General features: G+C 36.2%; 1 protein-coding gene across 1 annotated transcript; it reads right to left on the bottom strand.

Annotated features, from left to right (window-relative positions):
• Positions 1-712: 712 nt before the first annotated feature.
• LOC145956250 (uncharacterized) lies at positions 713-7,489 on the bottom strand. Its single transcript, XM_083071815.1, has 2 exons — positions 6,938-7,489; positions 713-727 (listed from the first exon to the last, which is right to left on the bottom strand). The coding sequence occupies exons 1-2, from the start codon at positions 7,487-7,489 to the stop codon at positions 713-715; spliced, it is 567 nt and encodes a 188-aa protein (XP_082927941.1).
• Positions 7,490-12,737: the final 5,248 nt, after the last annotated feature.

Here is a 12,737-nt window from a genome sequence, read left to right as displayed (position 1 = left end):
TCATTTTATTTTACTATGGTTGGTTTTATATGTGCTAACCCTTGCATGTTTCCTTGTGGTTTGGACTGTGATGATCTCACTATGTGGGGGAGCAGATCAGGTGTGAGGCTTGGGATAGCAAGAAGTCTTCTGATAGCTGCTTTGAGTAGTAGCAAGGTTTAGAGCTTGACCAGCACCTAGGGTGTCTATATTATATTATTATGGGATTACTGTATAACTTTACTAAGGATGATGACTCTGCCATAGCAGATTATATTATATATTTTGGAAACAAATTATATGTTATTGTATAATTACACTCTAGCGTAGCTGGCTTTTGCTCTATTTTCTTTATTTTATAATATTTTATTTTGGTTGGTTATTGATGTGACGGCCTAGGGTGGGTCGTTACAATTTTGGTATCAGAGCTGGTCAAGTCTCTTTAGGGTTTGTGGGAAATGGTCTTGTTGCATTTCCGTTGTGTGGAAATGAAAGGAACTTCATGAGTTTCTTGATCTTGATTAGGAATTTCTTATGTGTTTTAGTGTAAACTCATGGGTTCCTTGATCTTTCATCTTGATTAGGATGGTTGGTAGGGGAAACAATTCTAATCCTTCTTCAGGCGTGGATGCGCAACAGATTGCTCAAGCTATGGAGCAAATTGCTGCTGCTATTGGACAACAGAATACCTTGTTGGCTCAGATGGAGACTAACCGGGCTGCAGCTGAAGCAGCTAGGACTGAAGTACCTGATGAATATAGGGGCTTGTCAGAATTCAGAAAAGGGAATCCTCCTCAATTTACAGGTGTTGATGGACCTGAAGTTGCTGACCAGTGGATTGAGGAGATGGAGAAAATTTTCATGGTGATGCAGTGTCCAGAGGAGAGGAAGCTAAATTATGCTGTTTATATGCTAGTGGGTGAGGCTAGCTTCTGGTGGAAGGGTGCTCAAGCTATGATGGAGGCTAGAGGTGAAGCGGTAAATTGGGATAACTTTAAAAAGGTGTTTCTGGAGAAATATTTTCCAGATAGTGCTAGGTATGCTAAAGAAGCTGAATTTTTGAGATTGCAACAAGGGAATATGTCAGTACAAGAGTATGTGGTCAAGTTTGAACACTTGGCTAGATATTATTCTCAAGCTATCACTGAAGCCTGGAGGTGTAGGAAGTTTAGTGAGGGTCTAAGATTTGAGCTGAGAAAGACTATTGTTCCTATGGGAATTATGGAGTTTCCAGTTTTAGTTGAAAAGGCAAAAACAGTGGAAAGATTTGAAGGAGGAAATAAAATGGAAAAGGGTCCAGAGGGATCATCTGGATTTGGTAGGGGGAAACCTCCTCAAAAGAGACCATTTCAGTTTCAGAAGGGGAATGCTAATAAGAAACCAAAGGGGAATGCTATTACTGGAGCTGTACAGAGTATTAGATGTTATAGATGTGGAGGCCCACATATGATAAGGGATTGTCCTACAAAGAACTATACGTGTTTTAAATGTGGCAAGGTGGGTCACATGGCTAAAGATTGCAATGTCAAAAATATTCCAGCTAGAGAGAACCAGAAAGTGGATCGGCCTACTGCAGCAGGTCGTGTTTTTGCTTTAACAGGTGCTGAAGCTGAAACGACATCTGAGCTGGTAAAAGGAAAGGGCAAAGCTGATGGTAATGATATTTCTATTTTATTTGATTCTGGTGCTTCACATTCTTTTATTTCTTATGAATGCGTGGCAAGGTTAAATTTAGTTGTGAGTTCCTTGTGTGTGGATCTAGTTGTTTCTACCCCAGCTTCAGGGTCTATTTTGACTTCTGAGGTTTGTTTGAGATGTCCAGTGGAGGTGGAAGGGCGTTGTTATAAAGTGAATTTGTTTTGTTTACCTCTATCCGATTTGGATGTGATTTTAGGGATGGATTGGCTTTCTGCCAATAAGATTTTGATAGATTGTTCAGAGAAGAAATTAATCTTTCCTACTGATGAACAGGAGAGATTTATTTCTAATAGACAGGTAGATGGGTTGTTGAAGAATGGAGCTCTTGGGTTTATGATCTTATCTTTTATTAGTATAGAGAATGAAAAGTTGTTGAATAGTATTGATGTTGTTAGAGAATTTCCAGAGGTTTTTCCGGATGATGTTCCGGGATTACCACCAAAGCGAGAGTTAGAGTTTAGTATTGATCTTATACCAGGGGCGGGACCAGTGTCCATTTCTCCTTATAGAATGGCACCAGCGGAGTTGTTTGAATTGAAAAAGCAGGTTGAGGAGCTTTTGGAGAAGCAGATGATCAGACCTAGTGTATCTCCGTGGGGAGCACCAGTGTTATTGGTAAAGAAGAAGGATGGTGGTGTGAGGTTATGTGTGGATTACAGGCAGTTAAATAAACTGACAATCAAGAATAAGTATCCTTTGCCAAGGATAGATGATTTGATGGATCAGTTAAGGGGAGCTACTATTTTCTCCAAGATTGATTTGAGATCTGGGTATCACCAGATTCGGGTAAAGGAAGAGGACATACCAAAGACTGCTTTCAGGACTCGATATGGCCATTATGAGTATGTTGTCATGCCTTTTGGAGTGACGAATGCTCCAGCTATTTTCATGGATTATATGAACAGGATTTTCAGACCCTTTCTGGATAAGTTTGTGGTGGTGTTCATTGATGATATTCTGGTTTATTCTAAATCTATGGAAGAACATAGAGAACATCTGAGAATAGTTTTGCAGGTATTGAAGGAGAAACAATTATTTGCAAAGTTGTCAAAATGTGAGTTTTGGTTATCTGAAGTTAAGTTCTTGGGTCATGTGATTTCTGCACAAGGAATTGCAGTTGATCCTACTAAGGTGGAAGCGATTTTGAGGTGGGAGCGTCCAAAATCAGTTACTGAAATTAGAGGTTTTGTGGGATTGGCTGGCTATTATAGAAGATTTATAGAAGGATTTTCTAAAATAGTTATGCCTTTGACACAGCTGACTAGGAAGGATCATCCTTTTATATGGACGGAGGAGTGTGAAAGGAGTTTTCAAGAGTTAAAGGAAAAGTTGACTTCGTCTCCAGTGTTGATTCTGCCAGATCCTAATAAATCTTTTGAGGTTTATTGTGATGCATCTCATCAAGGTTTAGGATGTGTTCTTATGCAAGATAGACAGGTTGTGGCCTATGCATCTAGGCAGTTAAAGACTCATGAACGAAATTATCCTACGCATGATCTAGAGTTGGCTGCGGTGGTTTTTGCTTTGAAGATTTGGAGACATTATCTCTATGGAGCAAAGTTTGATGTGTTCAGTGATCATAAGAGTTTGAAATATTTGTTTGATCAGAAAGAGTTAAATATGAGGCAAAGGAGGTGGATTGAGTTTTTGAAAGATTATGATTTTCAGTTAATGTACCATCCAGGTAAAGCAAATGTGGTGGCAGATGCTTTGAGTAGAAAATCTCTTCATATGTCTTACATGATGGTTAAAGAGATGGAGTTAGTAGAGAAATTCAGGGATATGAATCTTAATATAGTGATTGCCTCAAATTTTATTAGTTGTGGTATGACTACCATTACTAGTGATTTCTTAGAGATGGTGAAACAAAAACAAGTTCAGGATGCGAGTTTGAACAAGGTTAAGGAGTTGATGAGTTCTGGGAAAGCTGAAGGATTTAAACAAGATATGGATGGAATCTTGAGGTATAAGGGTAGAATTTGTATTCCACAAGATGAGGAGTTGAAGAAGTTGATACTTGAGGAAGGTCATAAAAGTAAGTTAAGTGTACATCCAGGGATGACAAAAATGTATCAAGATTTGAAGAAAATGTTCTGGTGGAATGGTATGAAGAGGGAGATAGCTGAGTATGTTGCATCTTGCATTGTGTGTCAAAAAGCTAAAGTAGAACATCAAAAACCAGGAGGTTTGTTACAAATGATGGAAGTGCCAGAATGGAAATGGGATAGTATAACCATGGATTTTGTTGTTGGATTACCAAGGTCTGCTAAGAATTGTGATTCTATTTGGGTGATCGTGGATAGATTAACTAAGTGTGCTCATTTCCTTCCAATGAATATAAAGTGGTCCTTGGAAAAGTTAACTCAATTGTATATTAAGGAGATTGTTAGATTACATGGTGTGCCCTCCAGTATCATCTCTGATAGGGATCCTCGTTTTACATCCCGATTTTGGCAAAGTTTGCATCAAGCGTTAGGGACTAAGTTGAGACTCAGTTCTACTTATCACCCACAAACTGATGGGCAGTCTGAGAGGACTATCCAATCTTTGGAGGACTTGTTGAGGGCTTGTATTTTGGATCATCTAGGGAATTGGGAAGAGATGTTGCCTTTGGTCGAGTTCACTTATAATAACAGTTTTCATGCAAGTATAGGAATGGCACCGTTTGAGGCTCTGTATGGGAGGAAATGTCGAACACCTTTGTGTTGGTTTAAAGAGGGAGAATCAGTGATGGTGGGGCCAGAGATTATCTTACAGACTACTGAAAAGGTGAAACAAATTCAGGAAAGAATGAGAGCTGCTCAGAGTCGCAAAAGTCTTATGCAGACAAAAGGAGGAAACCTTTGGAGTTTTCAGAAGGAGAACATGTGTTTTTGAAAGTAACTCCTACCACAGGTGTGGGAAGAGCTATCAAAGCTAAGAAGTTGAATCCTAAGTTTATTGGACCATATCAAATTCTCAAGAGGATTGGACCAGTGGCATATCAGATTGCATTACCTCCATTCCTTTCTAATCTGCATGATGTGTTCCATGTTTCACAACTGAGGAAATATATTCACGATCCAAGTCATGTCTTGGAATCAGAGGCAGTACAAGTTAAGGAAAATTTAACTTTTGAGAAACAGCCAGTTTCAGTGGCAGATAAGAAAGTTAAACAGTTGCGAGGTAAATCTATCAATTTGGTGAAAGTTATTTGGGACGAGATTACTAATGAAGCTACTTGGGAGTTGGAGGAAAAGATGAAGGATCAATACCCATATCTCTTTTAGAGTAAGTGAATTTTCGAGGACGAAAATTTTTGTTGTTGGAGAGAATTGTAATACCCATTTTATTATTATTATTATCAATGGCATTTTCGTAAATTTTCAAAGGTATAGGGATGTTTTTGTAATCTTATTATTGGATGGCATTTTAGTAATTATCGGTGGCATTTTCGTAATTTTATTAAAATTTTTGGGGTATTTTCGGATTTTGGAACGGGCTGTTCCAAAAGCGGAACGGGCCGTTCCAAAAGATAAAAATATGTGTTCTATGTTTGTGCAGAACAGGACCGGAACGGGCCGTTCTCCAAAGGAGAACGGGCCGTTCTGCTTGGAGAACGGGGCGTTCCCCTTGCAGAACGGGCCGTTCTGCTTGGAGAACGGGGCGTTCTCCTTGCAGAACGGGCCGTTCCGAAAGGAGAACGGGCCGTTCTGCTGGGTTTCGAAACGGGCCGTTCCGGGGCCGTTCCAGTCGAAAATTTTACGTTGTTCTGAAGGATTCAGAACGGCCGTTCCGTTTTCGGAACGGGCCGTTCTGGGTTAGGTGGCGAAAATTTCTATAAATAGGGGCTAGGGGTTGAAGGAAATTCATAACTTGAAGAGTGAAGTTTTAGAGAGAAAGAAGAGAGAGAAAGGGAGAAAGAGAGAGGAAAGAGGAGAGAGAGAGAGAAGAATCCAGTAGAGGGGGTTCTGCCAAGGGAGAGAAAAGAGGAGGGAGAAGAGGAGATTCTGCCCGAGTTTCGGTTCTTGTTTAAGGAGAGAGGTGGAGGTTCTGCCCGAGTTTCAGTTCAGGTTTATACAAGTAAGGGTAGTGCTTATAAAATTAATCTAGTATATATGAACATGATAGGAATAGTATAATTTTAATATGCTATTTTATGTGGAGATTTTCATTTCATATAGTATAATTTGGATCAATTGATGGTTGTTTTGGATATTTATATTATTATTATATTGACAAATTGGCATGGTTATGGTTATGTTTAATTATGGAATATGCTGTGTATGTGGTTTGGAAAAGTAAATAGGACTTAAAGGAGTAAGGTTATGGTATGGATTAGATCTCTTGGTGAGATCAGGATATAATCTTTGGAAAAATATGAAATTGGGAATCCCATGGTGAGGATTCCAATGTGGAACTTTTCCAAAGGTTATATGATAAACCACTTCAGATGTTAGGTGGATTCTGAAGTACTCCTTTAAGTATTCTATTTGCTACCGGTATGGGGGCCAGGCCGAGTCATACCGATGGATGAAGTGGCCATGATCACCAGGGTTACGTGACGACGTAATTCCAGCTGTATATTTCCATGAGAGGTCAGGTGTGATTCCTGGGTTGCTGATATGTTTCAGCGTGCGTGTCAACACTTGGTGGATGGTGTTGAGGCCAACATTGTGAGGATATGTTGGTGTGAGATCATGGAATAATTATACAGTGGTGTGACTTTGTTTCTGGATGTGGAATATGTATACAAATGGTGTGGATTGTATGCATTGGATTTTAGATTTGATTTATATTTGGCATGGAAATAATTATTTATAAGGTTTATTTCCTTGATGCGGATATATATATATATATATTATGGATAAATATCTGTTTAATGATATTTCATTTTATTGTACTATGGTTGGTTTTATATGTGCTAACCCTTGCATGTTTCCATGTGGTTTGGACTGTGATGATCTCACTATGTGGGGGAGCAGATCAGGTGTGAGGCTTGGGATAGCAAGAAGTCTTCTGATAGCTGCTTTGAGTAGTAGCAAGGTTTAGAGCTTGACCAGCACCTAGGGTGTCTATATTATATTATTATGGGATTACTGTATAACTTTACTAAGGATGATGACTCTGCCATAGCAGATTATATTATATATTTTGGAAACAAATTATATGTTATTGTATAATTACACTCTAGCGTAGCTGGCTTTTGCTCTATTTTCTTTATTTTATAATATTTTATTTTGGTTGGTTATTGATGTGACGGCCTAGGGTGGGTCGTTACAGGTTTTGCAGGGCCTTTCCCGGGAACTTGGTCGCGGAAGGCCGAGTGCTCTTCCATCTGAATGTAGCCGGCGACGCGGGCACGTAGTTCATCCATGTCGCGGGGGGCGTCGCGGCATAGGCTGTCAACGAACGATCCGGGTTTCAGTGCCATGAGCATGGCGTGCAGGGCGACCTCCGGGTTTAGATTCCGGATCCGAACCGAGATGTTGGAGAAGCGCTCCATGAAGGCTTGCAGAGATTCATCGTCGTTCTGCCTGAGGTTGGCCAAGGCGGTCGAGGTTGTGTGGTGAGGCCGGCTGGTGGCGTATTGTGCCATGAATCGCCTCACCAAGGTTGCAAAGCTGTCGATGGATCCGGCTGGTAGTTGGGTGTACCAATGAAGCGCGGGTCCCTTGAGTGAGGTCGGAAAAACCCTACATAATATAGCATCGCTGTTAGTGTAAAGGTTTACCAGAGTTGTGTACGAGTCTATGTGCTCGTCGGGGTCCGTGGTGCCGTCGTAGCGGTCAAGGTGGAGGGGCTTCCACCCGCGGGGTAGCGGGGTCTCCATGATGCCATCCACAAAGGGATGATGGCGGAAGGGTTCTTGGCCCTCGGAGACGTGGGTGGGGGCCCTGCTGGTACCCTGCCCTGTTCTGTGCGTTGTTGCATGAGACTGGTGCGTGGCAGGTCGTGAAGTTGGTGCCTTAGTCGTCGCTCGGGATTGGGAGGCTGAATGTGTCTCCTCCTCATGATCGTCACTGTCGTGTGGAGGTTGATTGGAGTGATGTCGAGGGAGCTAGGCGCGGATGCGCTCATTCTCGGCGCGTAACGCTGCGAGGTCTGCTTCATTAGTGGTTCGCATTGTTGCGAGGTCATTCTCATGCTGGGCACGCATGTTCTGGAGGTCGGCGTCGTGTTGTCGTCGCATCTGCTCGACTTGGTCGATCAGCCGCCTCAGGGTTGCAGCGTCGCTGTCCATGGTAGTTGAGTGGCTTGCGTCGTCTGCTGCTCGTCTGATGTGGCTTCTAGTAGAAACCATGCAAGTGGCTGATAAGAGTTGTCTTGATCGGCCCCACGGTGGGCGCCAAATGTTCTTACCGAAATTTAACCGTAGGGGTGATCCGTCCAGTAAGATCGGTGAGCCTCCTTTGCTTGATGTATTGGTGCTCCAAGATGGGGGAGGTACCTGCAAAAGAGACTCCGATGCCAAAGTTAGGTTTTGTATGAGCAATAGTCTCGTATAAGTAATGCACGTACCTTGGAGTGAATTAGGTTTGCTTTGGGCTCTGGGCCTGAGATAAGATATGATAGCGGATCTCGTCTGGGGCGAGATCCTCGGTAATCAGTGATTAGATAACGGATCTCGTATGGGCGAGATCCTCGGGAATCAGTTGTGATTCACCTGAATGCCGAGCTGACGTTGCACGACGCGTGCCCGAGATCATCTTGCACTGTGATGCCGAGCTTGGAGCTCGGCTTCGCGGTACGGTCAGTACAGAAAATAATTTATTCCAAAACTAATTAATTTTTTATATTAATTATTAGTAAAATTTAATAACTTTTAATTTAACAATTAATTGGATTGATGAAATTCAACACACACCATGAGTTATTGAGCAGAATAACTTTACCAAGAGTTATTTTGTAAATTATCTTAAATCAAACATATAAAATTCAAAAAATGTATTTATCCTTGTTTTATTTTCTAATTATCAACCATTAACAAAATACTAACTTAAAATCTTATCTAATTATAACATAATATTTTCATATCAAATTTAAAACTAGTTCTTACATTTTCGACAAATATAAATTTGTCGAAAATATTCCATCAATAATATAGCCTTTCCTACAAAAAAAAATTTCATCGAAAATATAAATTTTTTGACAGATTTAATTTTGTTTTATAAGAAATCATCTTTGAATAATATAACATTTTGTATATATGATTTAAGAGTAAAGAATTTTTAATTTAAGGGTTGGATTTACAAAATTCACATTTAATATAAAGTTATTTAAGGGTTGGATTTACAAAATTCACATTTAATATAAAGTTATTGAGCGGTGTAATACTTAGTAAAATTTTTAATTTTTTTTGTTACTAACTTCATTTTTATAAAAACAAAATTGATGTAATATATTCATTTCAAAATACACTAAAATATGAACACTTTGATTACCTTCCAGTTATTGTTCAATTTTAACAAAATTTGATATACACGTATTAAGTGATATGAACTTTCAATTTAACGGTTGGATTTACAAAATTCACATTTAATATAAAGTTATTGAGCAGCGTAATACTTAGTAAAAGTTACACCGGTATAATTATAACCTCCTATATTATATATATATATATATATATATGTGTGTGTGTGTGTGTGTGTGTAATTTTAAGCTTATTACTTCTAGAAAATAAAAAAATTTATTTATTTTTCTTCTAAAATATAAAACTACTATTTATGTTAAATAAACTAATATATGAACTAATTATTTAATAGAAAACTCATGAAACACACAAAAATGAAAATATTCACACTTGAACTTGCTTACTATAATTTTAAAGACAATATTGTTTCGTACTTGTAAAATGAGTAAAATATTTTTCCTTGTTTTTCATCCCTCTAAAATATAAATTCACTAGTTTGATTATTTTAAGGTAGATAAATAATATTTATTTTAAAAAATAAAAAATTTAGAGGTGTTAAATATCAATACGATAATAGTACGTAATTGTTGTAGGTGACACCTAAGATAATTATTTATCTTTTAAAAAAAAAATAAAAGTAGTAAAAAATGATTACATAAAAAATAAGAATTAAAAATAAAAATTTCAATTTTAGAAAATGAAAATAAGAATTAAAAATAACATTAAAAATAAGAAATTTTCGACGAAAATATAAATCCGTCAGAAATTTTCGACAGAATATTTTGTTGGAAATTTTTTGTCAAAAATTTTTGACGGATTTATTTTTTCGTCAGAAATTTCTGACGGATATTTCCATCGGAAATTTTCAACGGATTTATATTTCCGTCAGAAATTTTTGACGAAAATTTTTTGACAGAAAATTCTGTCGAAAGTCTTCGACAGAATTATAAATCTGTCAAAAATTTCTGACAAACAGAAATTTTCTGTCGGAAAATATAAATTTTCCAATGGATTCATATCCATCGGAAATTTTCCGTCAGAAATTTGTATTTTTCTTGTAGTGTATTCCACAAAAAAGGGAATCATCAAAAAAGATACTAGGATAGATAATGAAGATGTTATTATTGGCTAATTTGAATTTGGATTTGAAGATTTGTTAGAAGATATTTGTGGAGTGGTCTTCATACTACCAATTGAATTTGTTGGGGCAATGCAAGCTTTAAATGATCATGAAGATCTAAAATGAGAAGATTTTGTTGTTGATCCTACATTTTAACTAAAAGTGGTTTGAGTGAATCATGTTTCACGTGTTTTACCTAGATTTAATACTATTATATTCAATCCTCATTTGATGAGATGAAGGGTTATTCATATTTAAATCCATTATTGTTGACTATGATGATCAAATGTCAAAAAATCAAAAAGGTGTTGGTAGATGGATGAGCAACAACTAACATCTTGCCTAAAATTATGCTGAAAAGATTAGGTAAGAATGTTTATGATTTGAAGCCTCACAATATTCTAATTTCATTTTTTTTTCAGTGGATTTCATTTAGTGAATTTTTATATTCGAACTAGCGAATTTTGAAAATTTAGGAATTTTAACTCCTTTTGGTAACTCAGTTTGTGTAACACATTCAGGAAAAATCAAAAAACAGAATAAGGTTGGTTATGACGCCCCATACAAAGACATGTATATTTATAACATTAACTCTAAGGCTCATAAAAGAAAGAAAAGAAAAGAAAAGAAAAAAAATATACTACACTAAAAGGAAAGAAAGAGTTAGAACAAAAATACGTACAAGCATCCTTGGAAACTGAAAGCCATGAGAAAGTAGGCATAGTGGTATACAGAGGTTTGTGTAAAGTATTTTTGACCTCTAACTCATGTTTCAATTCAAGTATTTAAAGATAAAAGCTTTCAACAGTTATTCAATCTTGACCTCACACGTGTACAACTTGAGTAATCACTAAAAACTAATAGTAACTTCTCTAATTTCCTCCTCTTTGATGCTCAAAACTTCATATGATAGTCATGTAATTACCCATTTTAAGCCTTTTTTTGAGTAACTCCTTTCTCGACCTTTTTCTTCGACTATGTCAAAAGTTTACATATAACAAGCATGTAAAAAAGGACTACTCATAGAAAGCTTTGATAGGTGAAGAGTCCTAATTAACAATGATTGTAGTTGTTGATATGTCAAATATGAGAAATGTTACAAAAAGTAGGTAGATGACTTTCCTTTTATATTCTATTTCATGAATCCCAAAGTCTTGTAAACGCAAAAAATATTTTTCTTTTGTTACAAAAACATGTATATTTATAACATGTGTATTGTTCGTTCATAAGACAAACTGTGTTGTCTATTAATACATAAAAAGGGTGTATAAGTGAAAAACATAAGAAATAGAGAAAAAAGAAAGAAAGAAAGAAAAAGATATCATAAATGATGTGATAGAGATTGAAGAGAGAAAAAAATTGAAGTGAAAGTGAGATAAAAGAGGAAATACGAAAATTAGTCACCAACAAAGCAAATAGATATATTTTTTTTCCAATAACATGATTATAAAATGTATATTAGATAAATTTTCACTTGGAAGTTTTTAAGAACATTTTTTTGAGTGATTTTTCTTATACTCTTGTATCTTTTAATATTTTTTCTTTATTTTAAATTAAATTTTAATATTTCTAAAAATCATTCATAATTAAAAATAAAATTATATCATAATTAAGAATCAACTAAATGAGTGAGTATACCTCATGGGAGGCATGATGATGATTGTTGGGCCTGCCACGTGGGCCTGAGATCTAGAAAGATTAGTATAAATAACATAACATCTAGAGAAATAAGGGAAATTACTTGATATTTATTACAACATTAATTGTATTAATTGAGAGAAATCAAAGACCGATTTAGGTATCAAAGTGTCTTTTGTCCCTTTCAGACAGATATGCTTGAGGAATAAGAGAACAAAGATCAAGAAGAAAGAAGGCTAAGAAATAGACGAAATTGCTAATGTACCGTCCATATACATATACAAAATTTAAAGTATAATTTATGTATTTAAAAATAATTATTTATTATAAATTTAATTAAATAAAATAAAATTTTAATTCGCATATTGTCCAAACTAAATACCAATTTATAATAAATTTTAATTATAAAAATAATACTTATCTTCAAGTAGTAAAACATTAATTTATTTAAGCATTAGAAAATAAAAATATATGAAAGAGGTTATGTGTACGTGTGTGGAAAGAGAGGGACTCGCGGCTCTTTGTTCTTTTGCCCTTGAGGGAAGGAACCTTGGACTTCGTCTCAGCGTTTAAAAGTCAAAAATAAACTCTACGTCCAAATGGCAATATTCTCAAACCAAATTATGGAGAGGAACTTTTTGAAAGTATTCTCCATTCTATTTAACAAAGTCTTAATAATCTCATCGTTATCGAGTAAAATTTATTAAAAATAATAAATTTAATGATTCTCACAATTTATTTGATGAGTCAATGCTGATTTAATAATATAATTTATTATGTATTTTTAATTAAGAATGAAGTAAGCATTAACAATAAAATATTAAAGAAAGTGTGTGTGTGTTTTTTTTTCCGAACACGATTTACGCAATGTATAAAAAAATTAATCATTGTTCAGAAAATAAAACTTGA

The sequence above is a fragment of the Cajanus cajan genome, chromosome 3 (assembly GCF_000230855.2).
Source record: "Cajanus cajan strain Asha chromosome 3, NIPB_CcT2T_4, whole genome shotgun sequence".
NCBI lineage: Eukaryota > Viridiplantae > Streptophyta > Magnoliopsida > Fabales > Fabaceae > Cajanus > Cajanus cajan.
Note: the sequence above shows the minus strand (reverse complement) of the source record. Positions and strands in the feature narration are given on the sequence as shown.

What these genes read in the sequence shown, in the direction of transcription:
- LOC145956250 (XM_083071815.1), bottom strand. Translation starts at nt 7,489, where the DNA reads ATGGAGACCCCGCTACCCCGCGGGTGGAAGCCCCTCCACCTTGACCGC.